At 40.4% G+C, this 15924-nt stretch overlaps 1 protein-coding gene across 4 annotated transcripts in view; it reads left to right on the forward strand.

The window, feature by feature from the left end:
* Positions 1–15924, forward strand: part of TTLL5 (tubulin tyrosine ligase like 5) — a 155250-nt gene that overhangs the window by 41232 nt on the left and 98094 nt on the right. For all 4 annotated transcript variants that reach the window (XM_044436882.1, XM_044436881.1, XM_044436883.1 and 1 more), the window contains exons 18-22: positions 1717–1808; positions 2137–2199; positions 4837–4875; positions 13570–13721; positions 14271–14571. In XM_044436882.1, coding sequence (XP_044292817.1) covers positions 1717–1808; positions 2137–2199; positions 4837–4875; positions 13570–13721; positions 14271–14571 — 647 coding nt within the window. The remainder of the gene's footprint in view (positions 1–1716; positions 1809–2136; positions 2200–4836; positions 4876–13569; positions 13722–14270; positions 14572–15924) is intronic.

Consider the following 15924-nt stretch of genomic DNA (forward strand, 5'->3'; position numbering starts at 1 on the left):
GACTGCTTCTAAGTGCAGGATTTTTTTTTTATCAGTGCCAAAACTGAGCTTACACTAAAATCCACTCATGGTCTTATACTGATGATGAAAATCCTCATTCTTTCTTTACTTCTCAATAGATAAAGCTCTCTAAATGGTTCAATATGATTACAAAAGCCCCACAACTCACACATACAATAAAAAAGCATAAAAATTAATATATAAGCATTAAAAATTGTATTTAAAGCAATTTAAGCAACTAAACTTTTTTTAAAAAAATACAAGACTGATATAATAGCCTCAAACATGCCATCAAGTGCCACTGAATGTCTTAGAGATGAGAGCATTCTTAACCTGGGGCAAAAGAGGTAAGAGAGTTGGAACCATGCAAGATACATGGGGAGATTAATCCAAAATGGGGGGATAACAGTGATAGGGCCCTTTCCCTTGTTGATACTTCTGAGCTTCCCAGAGAGGCCTCAAGATGTTAAGCATAGGGTTTGAGTAGACTCCCTTCTTGGCCAAAACCAGCACCTTGAATCAGGCTTGGAAGTGTACAGACAGCCAGTGCAAAGCAGTCAGAATTGGTGTTATATGCTGAGACCTTCTGCTCCCAGTTGTTAATTTGCCCACTCCATTTTGTACACACTGCAGTTTCTGAACTAGCTTCAAGGGCAGCCCCATGCAGAATGCATTGCTATGATTTAACTTGTAGATAACCAGAGCATAGATTATTAAAACCAGGCTATCCCTTTCCACATAGCTGAATAGCTGGCTCCCCAGCCAGAGCTGTGAAAGGCACTTCAGTTGAAACTAGCTGAGTCTCAAGTGGCAAAGATGGCTCCAGGAGAACCCTCAGACTATGGACCTAAGGGGAGTGTAATCACATCTAGATTATGTTAAACTTCTACCATCTAGTCAGAAGAACCATCAGCTAATACCATGTTAGTCTGGTTTGCACTGAGCTTCAATGTTTATCTCTCATTCAATGTATTGTCACAGCCAGGCACTGATTTAGCCTCGCCTGTTTGGGATGAAATGGAGAAATAGAGCTGCATGTTATCAGCATACTGATGGTAATGCTTTCTAAAACTCCAGATGTCCATTCAGTGGTTTCAGATAGATGTTGAGAAGCATGACCTCTCACCTTGGTGAATTCCATGCTGGAGAATCCAGAGTCAAGCAATATTCCTCAAGCCCCACCTTCTTGAGCTATCCATAGAAGCAGAACCACTGAAATGCAGTACCATCTCCTCCCTTTTCAGATAATCACTTTGAAAGGGAACATGATCAATGGTATTGAAACCCGCTGAGAGATTTATGAGTATCACAAGGGTTACACTCCCACTGTCTTCTTCTCAACATAGACCATTGTACAAGGTGACCAAAACCTGGCCTGAGTCTGGTCTGAAATTTTTCTAGATAATCAGTATAATCCAAGAGTGCTTAGAATTTGTTGATCACTGCTAGCACAAGAATTTTACCAGTGTGTTCTTGTTTAGAGCAGCCTAATTTATGGGATATCCCCTCAAAAACAAAAACAAAACAAAAATCTGCTCCACTGCTATTGTTGAATAGTGGCAAATTAGCTAGACTTGAAGATCTATTGGTAAACCTCCATCCATCTTCAGCTCACTTCTGAGTTAGGGTATCTCAAAACTTTATGTGAAGCTAGATCCTGCCCTGAGGGTAACACTTCTGTATTAATTAGGCTACCATAACTCATTCTAATTCCAGATAAAAGTTTTGCGTAGAGTGAAGGATGAATATGAAAGAAGAGGGGGATTCATTCGCATATTCCCTACACCACTAACCTGGGAGATATATGGGTGAGTTTTTATCTAGAGTTTTTATTCTATTATCTTGGAATCTGTAGAAGACCTTTGGGAAGTAGTTGATATAAATGCTCACTCTCCCCTCCACCTCCCCGAATTATCCTTTGCTCTAAACTTCACTTTCAGGGCTATCACTTGCAGTATATTAAAGGATGTTTTAGTACCATTATCATTTTTGTTGCTAACATATCCCAGCTTTCTACTATGCTTTCCTTACAAGTCTTGCCTTTGTTTGTCTCTTGCTTTAAATTTTTCTTCCACTCAAATATTATTTAATTTTACTAAAGAATTTTATGTGATTCACCCACTCTTGATTTCTCAGATCCTATCTGGAACACAAGACAACAATGAACTATATGTTGGCCACTCGCCTTTTCAATGAAAGGTAGGAAAGTGTTTCCAGGATACTCCAAAGAAAATAAGAATCACCTTACTGGATGAGATCAGAGTCCATCCTTTCCCCATCCCCTCAACTGAGGGCAGGCAGATACCTCTGGATACTCACCACTTTAGACTTGAGTCTGCCATTTTGTTAATTTCCCTAATTTGCAGGTGTCTCAGCTGCAAACCTTAGGAGCTTTTGTTGAAGAATGAGATCAAAGCCTTTTATTCTTTGGTTAATGCAGTTTTGTCTGTGCAAATGTGTTTCCCCATGTGGCTATTTAAGCAAGCACTGAATATAGACTTGAAGATTTGTTTACACAGTTCATAATCTGATTCCCCTCCCCCTCACTGCACATGTGCATAATTGTGCATTTAAATGGTTTCATGTCAAATTGAATGTGAAAGAATGTCAGTAACCTTTTGATCCACAAGTTGAGAGGATTGAATGTTCTATTTTCGCTTCATATAATACTATAAAGATTTCTATATGCCTTTTTGCTGGCATGCTGTTTATGGTGATAGTATCACTATAGGCTTTTGTTTGTTTGCCTTTTGCATTTTAGGAGCTGTTCTGAAGAACATAACTGTTGGACATATGATTCTGCCCTATACCCATTTTGGACTCTTGATTCAATCTGTTCAGTACTATCTATTCTCAGTAAATGGCAGCAGCTCTCCAAAGCCTCAGAGAGGGTTTTCCCAGCCCTGCTACAGAAATCATTTTAACTGGAGGTGCCAGGAATGGAACCTGGGATCTTGTACATGCAAAATATGTGCTGTTCTACTGAGCCATTGGCCCTCCCCTTGATTGCACATGACAGACTATTTTTTCTTTGAGAACACCATGTCCCAAAGGCGCTGCTTTTTGATCCTTTTTGGAATGCATTTTTAGTGTTATTACTTGCCAGCAACATTTCCACTGGTCTGAACAAGAAATTCATCCCGTTGTTGCTATGTTCAATACTATTAATTTTTAGTAATAAAATCCAAGATGCTCTCTCAAAGGGGCAGTAAATTTTTTATTGGCAAAACTCTGAATGACAAGATGGGAGAGGAAGTAAGGCACTTTCAAAATATGTGCAGTAGGCAACATTAGCATTTTGGATACCTTCAGATAGCTGTCTCACTCCAAGGTATCCTGTGCAAATAACTTATGGTGTGGAATTGCTGTGTGGTTAAGTAGGTGCCAGAAAAATTCTGCTGGATAAGGTTCAGCTCCAGGTTTTGGAGGGCTATGGCAAAATGCACTTGGTGGGCTTGCCAGTCACATTGCTGCACCTTCCAGCCTTGCCTTTGTGAGTACCCGAGGTTACCCAATGATGCTGGCAGTGTAATGGGCCAGGTGTTGAACTACTGTTTGGCTTCAGTCAATACCTGGTAGCTGCCATAGTGTTTTCCACAACACTGCTGCCGCCATTGCATAAATCCACCCACTTGAAAAGGCAGTCCTGGAATTTGCAGTAGTGGTGGGGCCTTCATCTTAGCCTCAGCATACCCTGCTTGGAAGTGTGCGGATACTTTGCTATTTCTGGTGTTCCTGTAATACTTGCACTGGCAACCCAAATTGTGAAGAATACTATATGTAGCAGTTATAACTGGCAGCAGTTACTGGTATTGAACCAATGTTCCAAGCAGTACCAGCACGCTTTCTATGAAACCTGTGTCCAGTGAGAATCCTACTTAGACTATGCCTGAGTTCACCTTTACCCCAGTTTTTGTCATACTGCAAGGAATAGTATGGGTGTAATGTTAGTTGGCCATTAATTAGTGGGGAGAAATTGGGAACACACTATAGGAGTGCATGCTTTTTCCCTTTATCCATGGTTTTACTCTGCTTCCTGTTATCTTCATTTAATATTTAGATATCTGACTGTCCATAATTTGCAGTAGCCGTAGCTTTAGTGACCAGCCAGATCATCACCTGCTTAACTGCTTTCATTTTCTGTAGGCTTGGCACTCCAGCAGGTGACTCTGGCGATGTGGCAGTAACAACCGTTTGTAAACTGAGCAGTCATATCACTGTTAGCACATACTAAATCAAAGTAATTTGTCTTATGCAGTACATACGTACTTGTGGAATTTACTATCACAATATGCAGTGGTGTCTGCTAGCTCAGATAGCTTTAAAATGATGAGGCTAATTAATGGAGAACAGGCCAATCAATGGCCTTTAACTGTGACAGATTAATAGAACTTTCAGATGCATACTTCTGACAACCAGATGCTGAAGATGAACTAGAGGACATTATGCATCATTTGTGAACCTCTCAGTGACCCATCCATCTGGCTGGCTGCTGTTGGAAGCAGAACATTGGTCTAGATAATAAGTGGGCAACTTGTAACCTAGATTTTGTAAGGTGTGCAATGCTGTAAGCCATAGCCAACATAATCAGTACTGAGAGATGATGGGAGCTGGAGTCAAATGACATTTGGAGGGCCATAGCTTGCCTGTCCTGGTCTTGATGATTATTGTTCAGTGCTTATTACTTTGAGCTTGAGCTGAAGGTGGCATTTTCATTGAAGACTCTAGGTTTTCTGACAATACAATTTAGTTTCTTTTACATATACCTGTGTATCGCTTGTGCTTTGATGTGATTCGTGATGTAATAAGAATCTTCTCTTTTTTCCCCTTCTACAGAGGAGGGTCAAGGAAAGCTCCAATTCCTAGACGAACTCGGTAAGTACTTTATGTAGTCAAGGTATTAAATAGAAGGAGCTTGTGTTGAAATTAGGATCTTACAGTTGCCCTTAGACCTGAGATGAGGGTCATGCCGTTAAGCAAGAGGCTTCATATTCTCATAAACATTCTTGTTGAATGTTGTTGGTCCAACAACATGGCTGATTCTGTAAAGTGAGCTAAATGAAATACCTGCATTCCTTCTCACTAATGGGTAAAATACCCAAGACTTAGGCTGTCTTTCTAGATGACTACCCAGAAAATTGGAGAAAATTCTATCAGTATGATAGAAGATTGTATGTGAATTTTCCTTGGGCCATAATTCCTATCTCTTATTTACACTCCCATTTAATCCATATTGCTCTTAAACTTAAGGAATTTATTTATTTATTTATTTATTTTGGGTGATTTTTACCCCACCCAATACTCAGTGGGTCTCAGGGCAGCTTTCAGTTCAAATCTCATAAATACAGATACCCAAATAATACAATATAAATGATCCACAAACTGAGCATAAAAACATTGTTAAAATTAAACATTAAAAGTATGGAAGAATAAAAAGGTCTTGACCTGGCACCATAAAGTATATAATGTTGGCTCCAGACGGACCTCTGGGGAGCACATTCCATAGCTGGGGTACCTCCACAGAGAAGGCCCTCCTCCGAGTATGTTCTCCTAACCTTTTTCATGGAGGGTTCCCGGAGTAGGGCTTCTGCTGCAGATCTTAAGGGGCGGTGGACATATAGGAAAAAAGGTGCTTCTTTAGGTATCCCGGTCCCAAGCCATTTAGGGCTTTATAGGTCAATACCAGCAACTTAAATTGAACCCGGGCTTCAATTGGAAGCCAGTGGAGCTGATGAAGGACCAGTGTTATATGAGAATAGCACTCATCCCCTGACAGCAATCTGGCAGCTCTGTTCTGAAGCAGTTGAAGTATCCAGACAGGATTTAAGGGCAGCCACACATAAAGCGCATTACAGTAATCCAAATGGGAAGTTACCTGAGCGTGTGTCACCATTGCTAAGTAGTGCTCGTCCAGGTAAGGACGCAGCTGATGGATCAGCCGAAGCTGAAGGAAAGCACTCCTCACCACAGCCACCACCTGGGCCTCCAGGGACAGCTCCGGGTTGAGGAGCACCCCCAAGCTGTGGACCCTGTCCTTTAGAGGGAGTGCAACCCCATTCAGGGCAGGGCCAAAATCAGTAGCCTGAAAACCTGAACCACCTACCAAGAGGATCTCTGTTTTACCTGGATTGAGCTTCAGTTTATTGACCCTCATCCAGCTCATTACCTTGGCCAAGCACTAGTTTGGGACAGCCACTGTCTCACCTGGATTAGTTGTAAAAGAGAGGTAGAGCTGGGTGTCATCAGCATACTGGTGACTCCTCAGCCCAAACCTCCTGATGACCTCTCCCAATGGTTTCATGTAGATGTTGAATAGCAAGGGGGACAAAATGGAACCCTGTGGTACTCCATGGCAAAGTTGCCATGGTACAGAACCATAGTCCCCCAGCATCACCTTCTGGAATTGGCCAGCCGAATAGGAGCGGAACCACTGCCAAGCAGTGCCTCCTGCTCCCAAAGAGGCCAGTCAATCCAGAAGGATACCATGGTCAATGGTATTGAAAGCTGCTGAGAGGTCCAGGAGAACCAACAGAGATGCAATCCCCCTGTCCCTCTCCCTGCACGGGACATCATACAGGGTGACCAAGGCAGATTCAGTACCATAACCGGGTCTGAAACTGGACTGAAATGCGTCCAGATAATCAGTTTCATCCAAGAGTGCCTGGAGTTGTCCTGCCACCACCCGCTCCAGCACTTTACCCAAGAACAGAATGTTTGCCACCAGTCTATAATTGGCGGCCACCTCTGGGTCCAAGGATGCCTTCTTCAGGACGGGCCTGATCACTGCTTCCTTCAGAGGGGCAGGGACCCGTTCCTCCCTCAGAGAAGTGTTAATGACTTCCTGGACCCAGGAACCAATTCCGTGTTTGGCTTTGGTAAGGTAAATATTAAAGCTATACCAGTTTAGGTTGGGAAATGGCTTTAAGTAAATCCCATGAAGTTTGTATTCATAAAGTTAATTGAAGATCTTTGAGAAAAGTTAGACCTTTCTTGGAAGCTGTAACCAGTAGGTCTTAGAGAAAAAGTCCCTCTCAGCCAATAGGCTTCTTGTACTTCTCTGAAAGCATTCTATTCAACCAAGAGTAGGGGATCTTCCTTAGCTCATTAAGCAACTCCTTTGTAGCTCCTCTACTTTGGGAACCATTGAGTCTTGAAATGATTTTGACTGCATAGTTGAACAAATTGCCTAGGGGCTTCTGTTTTAGTATTTATGCCTTTGCTTATTGCTCTCTTGGATTAAATATGTGATGCATTCTTACTTACATATATTTCACTTACCTAGCTTCAGTAATGTGACTAAGGCTAGTTCAGTATTATATTGTTACCTACCATCGAGTAGTTTCCAACTTACAGTGGTCTTTTGAATGTATGCCCTTTGAAATGTCCTGTGTTGCACAGCCTCGCACAGCTCTTGTAAACTCAAGGCTTTGACTTCCTTTAAGAGGTCATCCTTATCCATCTCATATTTAGTCTTCTTCTTCTTCTGCCTTTGACCTTCCCTAGTATTATTATCTTCTCCAGTGCATGTTGCCTTCTCATGATACATCAGCTTCAGTTTTGACATTTTTCCTTCCAGGGAAAGCTCTGGCTTGTTTGTCTTTCTGTTGGTCCAGGGTATTCAGAGGGATGAACAAACCAACCCTGGATGTGGATCAGTCCCTATCTGCTTTAGCAAGCAGGACAAGTTTTGCATTGTCCTGTCAGAAATGAAGATTTCATTCTAGGCTGTCTTTACAGGGAATTGAGATTAAGCATCCTTTAGTTGCTGAGCCATTAGGTATATTTCACATCTCCACAAAACTGAACATGCCAGGATGTCAGACTTTTCTTTTAACCATTCACAGATTTCCAACACTTGTTAATATTCAACACATTGAAAGCGGGGGTGGGGGTGGTATTTAGGAGGTATCTGCATTTAATTCATAAAGGAAATGACATAGCTCATGTCTTTAAGCAAACATGATCATACCCGTGTGGCTTCAGCTCTTTCAAAAATAAGGTGTTTCCAAGAATGCCTTTTTGCAAAGCTGCAATACATAAAGACAGCAAATGCATTCCTACCTAATTGTTAACAAAAGGAGAAAAGGATATGAAACAATATAACTGCAGCATCAAATGAAAGATTAAAATATAGAGTGATATATTTAATTATTACATTATTTTGGTATGAAATCCTCTTCTGATAATCTGCAAATACTTCCATATCTGTAATCAGGGTTAGATTTAAGAACAGTCAATGTTAGTGTCACAAGGAACATCAAAAAGCAAAATTACCACATTGTACATTTTAACATGTGGAAAGCATGCAGCTTCCAATTCTCCATATATGGATTCTTTTTGAAGTGTCTATAGAAAAGCTTCTATGGGAAAAAGCACATATGCATTTCTTAGATCAACAGGAAAGTAAACACAGAACACAATAGAAATCATCCTTAAGGTCCCAGTAGCATTCATTAGAAGGTTAGTAGCTTTCTCTTAAATCCACTGTAATGCAAATTTACTGCCAACTGATAGATTCCCCTCAAAGATGTATGACAACTTTCATATATACATGCATTTTAAAAATTGTTTTTTCTAAGATTTGTCAAATATATTTTTCCTAAAAAAAAGAGAAAGAAATAAAAAAAGTCAAGATTATGTATTCTCTATCTGTGTTGTAAACTTACAGCTTTTTGCAGAGTGAATAACTGTATTTCTATGAAGCCGCTGAGTAACACACACATAGAGGCCTGGGCACTCGCAGCACTAGTTCTGGAAACTAGTTCACTGGCTGTTTTCAGCCTACTTATGATACATTGTTTTTCAACTGATAGTAATACAAGTAGAGTAATTGCAAATTCCTTATTACATTGTGGGTGTTGCACAGCAGAAGTGTGCATGTTTAGCAGAAGTTTGTTTTAATAACATATTAATTTTATGTTTGCCATAGAAAGAGCAATCCCATTGACCTTTGTGAGATAGTGACTAGTTCCAATGAACACCTGCTGTGTAGGCTATCTGTTCTGTATCCCTTCTTTTTTGCATTAAAAGAGAGAAAACATGAAGTCTTATTTAGTAAATAAAATAGTTTCAAAGCTAAGTTTGATTTACAAGGAAGTACTCCATGCATTTTTTTGTGTTCTGCTCCATTGAAAAGAAACACAATATTCAAGGATTTTCACACAACTGAGAGAAGGATGTTTTGCTACACAATTCAGAGTTTCTTCCTAAAAATTCTTTAACTCCTCTTGTGGAGTCTTATTATTTTGCAATCAGCAGCTTGAGATACATCTTTTGTCTAAAATTAGTTATTGTTCTGGGTAGAAAATTGATGTAACTGTAGGATCTTCACAGGTAATCCTTCCTGGTTCATAAAATAACTCATCAGCAGGTACTAGAGAAGCAGAGTCAATCTCCAATCAAGGGATCACTCTCTCAAATCACTTTGTACCTGTACTTTTTCCTCTTCAGATGTTTTTACTTGCAAATTGGGCATGTTGCCACTAGATGTCTCAACACCAACTTCAGGTCACAAAGCAACCTCTCAGTTCTACTCTTTGTTGCAGTGGGTGTATGCATGCTTGCATAGAGTTCTTGGTCCTTGCTGGCCTGAAGTTCCAAGCGGTATAAATTCCTCTTCCCTCTACCCAGCCTCAAGTATGCACCCTGCATCAGAATATTCACAGACCTCAGCAAAATCCCAAAGGATATAATTATTGCATTTTCCTTTTTATCCTCTTTTGCAGCATCACACACAGAATTCTGCAAAATCTTGGAGGAATTCTTATGAAGGTACTTTCTTCTTCATCATTTCCCACCTCATTGCATTTAGGGGGAGGCCCTGAGTTCTACAGGCTGGAATCTTACTATATCCTCTCTTTCAGGACCCTGCCCTCATTGGAGACTACTTTAGGGAATTCTAGAGCCCCCATCTTATGAGACTGATTTTCCTCCATTGCTCTTTCTGGAAGAATTGACCCTCCCAATGCTGGGTGTGGCCAGCCCTTCTGTTCCTGGTATAACTAACCTTACAGACCTGCTCTTGTGAGGCTTAGAGAGAGTTCAGTCTTGAACCATAATTTTAAAATAAATGTATTTATTGAAGAAACTCTACATTTACCTTGCACTAAAGTAAAAGGCAAAAGAGTTAAAACACCAAAAGCATAAAAATAATAATGCAAGTTTCTTACACACCTGATCAGAAGGCCTTCAAGTACTTAGTTTAGAATATAGCTCTTAACTTATCCTTAATCATGAAGGTTAGTACATGCCTTCTCAGAACAGTGAGGCATAGAAAATCAGGAGGTCACCCCATTCTTTCTGAGAATTCAAAGCTCAAAGGATGTTTGCTCTGTGACTAGAGAATCACATTTTTTACTCTCTGGACTCTGCTTTTTCAAGACAAAATTCAGTCTCACTCTGAGAGGAAAAGACAGCTACACTTTGTACATGGGCCAGTCCCTGTCAGTCACAGGCAGCAGGGTGAGGCTTGCATTGGTGAATTAAATATGATGATTTCATTCTAGGCTGTGTTTTATAGGAGAGGGATGAAACATCATTTAATTGCTGAGCTGTCAGGTTTTATACTGAGTTAATCTGGCTTTCTATTCTTTTCCCTGGTCCTACAGATTTATGCTGATATTTATGTTATGTTGATCATTTATACTTTTAACTTCATGAACCATTCTGAGAGTTCCTACCCCAGGAACAGAATATGAAATAATTGCATAAATTTTACAACTCCAGAAAACTTAGTTTGCCAGGATGTCAAATATTCCTATGACTATTCACTCCCACTTGTTAATCTCACTTATTCAGTAGAATGAAGGGTGGGGTAAATTATATGGGAGTTTATTTACTTTAGTATAGGAAATATCATTTGTATGCACATGCACACCTCTGAGCAAATAGGCTGCTTCCAATGAGGTTTTAGGCATAAAATATAGAGCCTCTAATTGACCCTATAGCCACCATAATAAGTGTGTCAGACCAAGTCTTCAGAGTTCCACTTTTGGAATTCTGTGTCCTCTTCATTTTGCCTGCTAATGACAGTTGTAAGGCAGCATGGGATGGACTATACCTTTGTATTCATCAGAAGTGAGTCATTTATTTCCTTATTATATCTGGAGTGGTCTTGGCACCTGGAATTGTGGAGCACCCCCCTCCTAAATTGACTTCTCTAAGCATGCTATTTTCTGCAAATATACTGTATGGCTAGCACATCCTCTAGGAAAACACTTTATTAGCAGAAAATAACTTGGGTTTTTTTGTTTTTTAAAGAAAGGATATTACTGCAGATTCCTGTTTGAAACATTTTTCACCCATAGGGCCCCTAAATATATTAAAGCATTTCTTAGCAACAGTGAGTCCAGGAACTGATGGCTGCTCTCATGGCCTATCAATAACCTAACTGGATTTCATTGGAATTTTTTTCAGTGCAAAAAGTTCATTTTCATAGGAAAAATACAGTTTATATTAGAAAACATTCTAATGTCCTAGAAGGATCTAATTTACCATGTTTTTTATCTGTATTTGGTAAACAAAACTTTATAAACCCTACCCTATATTAATTTTTGTGCACCACGAATTTTTGACTTGAAGTATTCAAGGGGGTGACATTAAAATACACTTAATATTATATTAGGTAAAAAGAAATGCAATATATTTAAAGACAGTAGCATGTAATTCCCTTGTTTCAATTTGAAAAACAAACAAACAAGCTGGAGTCCTGCTAGCAACTGAAGTAACTGTGCAAGGATATGCTGTCAACCAGTTAGCAACTCTCTTTCACTAAGGTTGTTGAGGAACCTACAATTTTGCTGCTGTAATTTATTACTTCCATTTCATTCTGAAACGTGTGTGTGTGTATAGTTCCTAAGGATAATAACCTAAAAAGCATTAATTCCAACTTTGAAGCTTTCCTAATACAGCAAGAATCCTGTATCTGCAAGGATCCATTCCAAACCCCCCAGTGGATGCCTGAAACTGTGGATAATAGCAAACACTATACAATACATGATATAATGGCAAGTGGGTGCCCGCAGGCAGCAACAACAAGCAGCAAGCCACAAAATAACCTCAAATAAACTATATACATTTCTTTTTCCCAATTTTGTTCAATCTTACCTCAGCATTTTAAGACTTCCTTTGGCACTTTATGGCACTTTACAACTTCTCCTTCGGGCTGAGGTCAGCCATGGTTAACTGAAAATGCAGTAACTCAGCCAGTGGATGCAGGAGTCCTGCTGCATTGTATATGCAACTGGCATAAAGCCATTCATTTTTTAAACTGAACTTGGGAATTTGACACTTTTTTGTGGACAAATGAAGAACTGGAAAATTTTCTACCCTGCAACATTGACAAGGGGTAGTGATATAGGTCTGTGCTCATATTAACTCTTTGAAGTACACAGTAGTCATAAAGAGCCCAGTATCTTTCTGGTTGGGACATTGTTTCAAGTACATACTCCTGACAAATGAATTTTCACATTTTTCAGACTGAATTTATTTTCTTCACTCCTGCTCCTGTGCTATGATGGACCTAGTTTGTTTGTTTATTTATTTATTTATTCGATTTATATCCTGCCTTTTTCCTACAAAGGGCTCAAGGCAGCTTACATCATTCTCCTCCTCCATCTTATCCCCACAACTAGAACCCTGTGAGGTAGGTTGGGCTGAGAGTCTGTGACTGGCCCAAAGTCACCCAGTTGGCTCCATGGCTGAGCGGGGACTAGAACTCAGATCGTCTGAGTCCCAGTCCCACGCTGTTAACCACTACACCACACTGGTAATGGAATCCTGAAACATATGAGGGCTTGCCCTACAGGGTTATTTAGGCCCATAGTACAAATTTGTATTCAGCTTCCCACTCCTGCAGGTGGGAGGACTATATTGATTAGAGGAAGAGAATCAAAATGGGGCAAGCTGTGAAAAGGTTGATTTAAGAAAGTAACAAATGTAGATGCATGATCACACTTCTTCATGAACAAGTCAGAATTGGGACACATTTCATGCCCCTGCATCTGCTGCTCGGCTCCAGAGATTTGTTTTAAAATATCTTCTCTTCTAAGGATATGCAGATGTGTGTGCCATTTGTGCGTCTCCACTTAGTTCTCTTTGTCCTTCCACCTTCATCTCAACCCCTATATAAATGTAATTTTTAATAGAATTACCTTAACTGGTATTTTTTGAGAATGATCAATGCGGTTGATTTCCCCCATCCCCACAATCATGTCACTCTATTTATGGACTCAAACTGAGGCCAAAATAGCCTGAACTTGGTAGTGTAATATGCTCTCATAAAGGTTGGTTAAATAAATGTCTGTTAGTTTGCTTTTTGAATCCTAATAGCATTTCCCCAAAAAAGTGATAGGCTGAATTTACTCTTTTCTTCTGCTAGTGTAACTGGGTGTGGACAACTGTTAAGGAATATAAGGTACAGATATATAAGAATGGCAGACTGGATGTTGCTTAGAGGTTGTACAGAAGTTGCATAGTAGTGAAGGGAAAGTGGATAACTAGCATGTAAATCTCTGGAAATAACTGTAGAGGAAGGGCAATGAGGATTGTGTATGTTCTTGTTTGTTTCAGTTTATCCCTTTCTGGAGAACTGGATCTGGATATTATGGATGGTAATGCTCAGCTTCATGCCACTTTGTATGAGCGGAAACTCCTGTCACTAGAGGTACGGAAACGAAGGCGACATCTTGGCAAACTGAGACATGGACGGGCAAGGCTGTCAGGTACATGAGTTCTTTCATTTCCCCATATTGTAATATTGGTGCACAAGTTAAAAATGATTAGCTTCTTTTGCATGTCTAAGTCCTGTTTTAAAAAAGTTTGAATATGTATTTCCTGTCTTCTTGCCTATTCCTGTTCCATAATCTTTAATTTCTGTAAGCCATCTTGAGATGTTTAGTGAAAGACGGGATAAAAATGTTTTATTAAATGAAATTATTAAATTACACATGAAGTTAGTGGTGGTGTTGTTACACTGCATATATATCCCACCCTTTTTCCTCTTGTGAGGAACCCAACATGGCTTACATAGCTCTATTTAGTCTTCACAAAAATAACCCTGTGATTTAGGTTAGGGTGAGAGTGACTGACCCAAAGTCAGCCAGTAAAGTTCATGGCCGAATGGGGAGTAGAACCTGGAAGATCTAATGCTCTAGCCACCATGCCAGCTATCTTTTTGTGAGTATGGGATGGTAATATGAGATGATGAAATTGTCTGCCTTATTTTACTGATGCTAAAATGCTAAGAACTGGAAATATATTGGTTCTGATAGGGACTTCACAGTCAACTGATTTTGTACTCAAGTCAGAAATGGAAGATGAAGAAGAAGAGGAGACTGCAGAGGAAGATGATGAACTGGAGATACCTCAGGGTGAAACAGCTGGCTGTCTTCGAAATATGCAGGTGAAGTTTAAGCCACAGTTGTCAGAGCAGGTGGAGACAGCCCACCAAGGCAAATTGCTGAAGGAGAAACATGCAGGGCTGCCAGTTCAAGACAAAATGGAGCCAACATTGAAAGATGCTGATCCTCCCTTCAATTTGCTACAAATTCTTCAAAAAAATAAGAATCTAAGGTAAGAGCTTTCATAGCAGCTAATGAGGGGACAGATTCATAAGCTGGAGTCTTTTGTCTGCTTGTGTTTCTCTGTGCACTGGGGTTTATTTATTTATTTAGTAAACTTCTATGCCGCCCCATTTGCCGAAGCCTCGGGGTGGCTTACAACAATAAATAAATACATATAATCATATAAAAACAATATAATTGGAAATGCCCTGGCCAAAGATATAAAATCAATAAATAAGCTAACAATTAAAATGCCATTTAAATAAAAAGGTCTTGGCCTGGCGCCGAAAAACATATAACGACGGCGCCAGGCAGACCTCTCTGGGGAGCACATTCCATAGATTGGGCGCCACCGCAGAGAAAGCCCTCCTCCGGGTACTTACCCTCCTAATATCCTTCACGGAGGATTCCTGGAGAAGGGCCTCTCCCACTGATCTCAAGGAGCAGGAGGGCACGTATGGACATAAGCGCTCCTTTAGGTAACCAGGACCCAAGCCATTAAGGGCTTTATAGGTAATAACCAACACCTTGAGTTGGGCCCGGACTTCAATGGAAAGCCAGTGGTGTTGACGGAGGACTGGAGTCATGTGAACATAACACCCAGTCCCCGTCAGTAGCCTGGCAGCTCTATTTTGCACCAATTGAAGTATCCGGACCGTCTTCAAGGGCAGCTCCACGTAGAGCGCGTTGCAGAAGTCTAATCGGGAAGTTACCAACGCGTGTGTCACTGTCGTCACTGTATATGGTGGCTGGTATAGAAGATAGCTTGGTTGGTTGTTGTGTCATAGAATTTCTAAATGTGAAATCTCATTATTTTATGAAAGGCAGTGCTACAAGATGCAGTGAGAGCTTCCAATTATTTTTATTAGCTTGGAAAACAGCTTAAACATTAAGGGAGATTATTGATTGTTGTTAGCCATGATAACTGAAGGGAACCCTAAATTTACTTCTCAAAACTAGCTGTAGTGATAAACAATCTGGGGAGGGCTGTTTAGGGCTAGTTCCAGTATTGGGTGTGCACTTGACATACTGCTCCTGATGGCTTTCCTAGTGCTGACTGGGCCACCATCCCTAATCCTTTGCTGCCTTTGATGGTGGTGGTGCTCTGGTATCAGGCATAGCATAATGGGGCATAAAAATGGTAATCATTTTTCCCTGCAAGAAACTAAGTAACTGTTTGTCTCCCTATGTCCTGTTGATCATTGGAGCAACAGCCCAAAAGAGCATGTTGACAGTGGCTGAATGTGTGCTGCTGTCACTTTCTAATAAGCAAGTCAGCTTGGCCAGAAAAGAGGGAGGCTAGAACTGCAGTAATGATGGTGCGGGCACTATGGAGTTGTCATAAGAGACCAGGCCTGATGGC

Source organism: Varanus komodoensis, unplaced genomic scaffold (assembly GCF_004798865.1).
Source record: "Varanus komodoensis strain SLA01 unplaced genomic scaffold, ASM479886v1 scaffold3, whole genome shotgun sequence".
Classification (NCBI taxonomy): domain Eukaryota; kingdom Metazoa; phylum Chordata; class Lepidosauria; order Squamata; family Varanidae; genus Varanus; species Varanus komodoensis.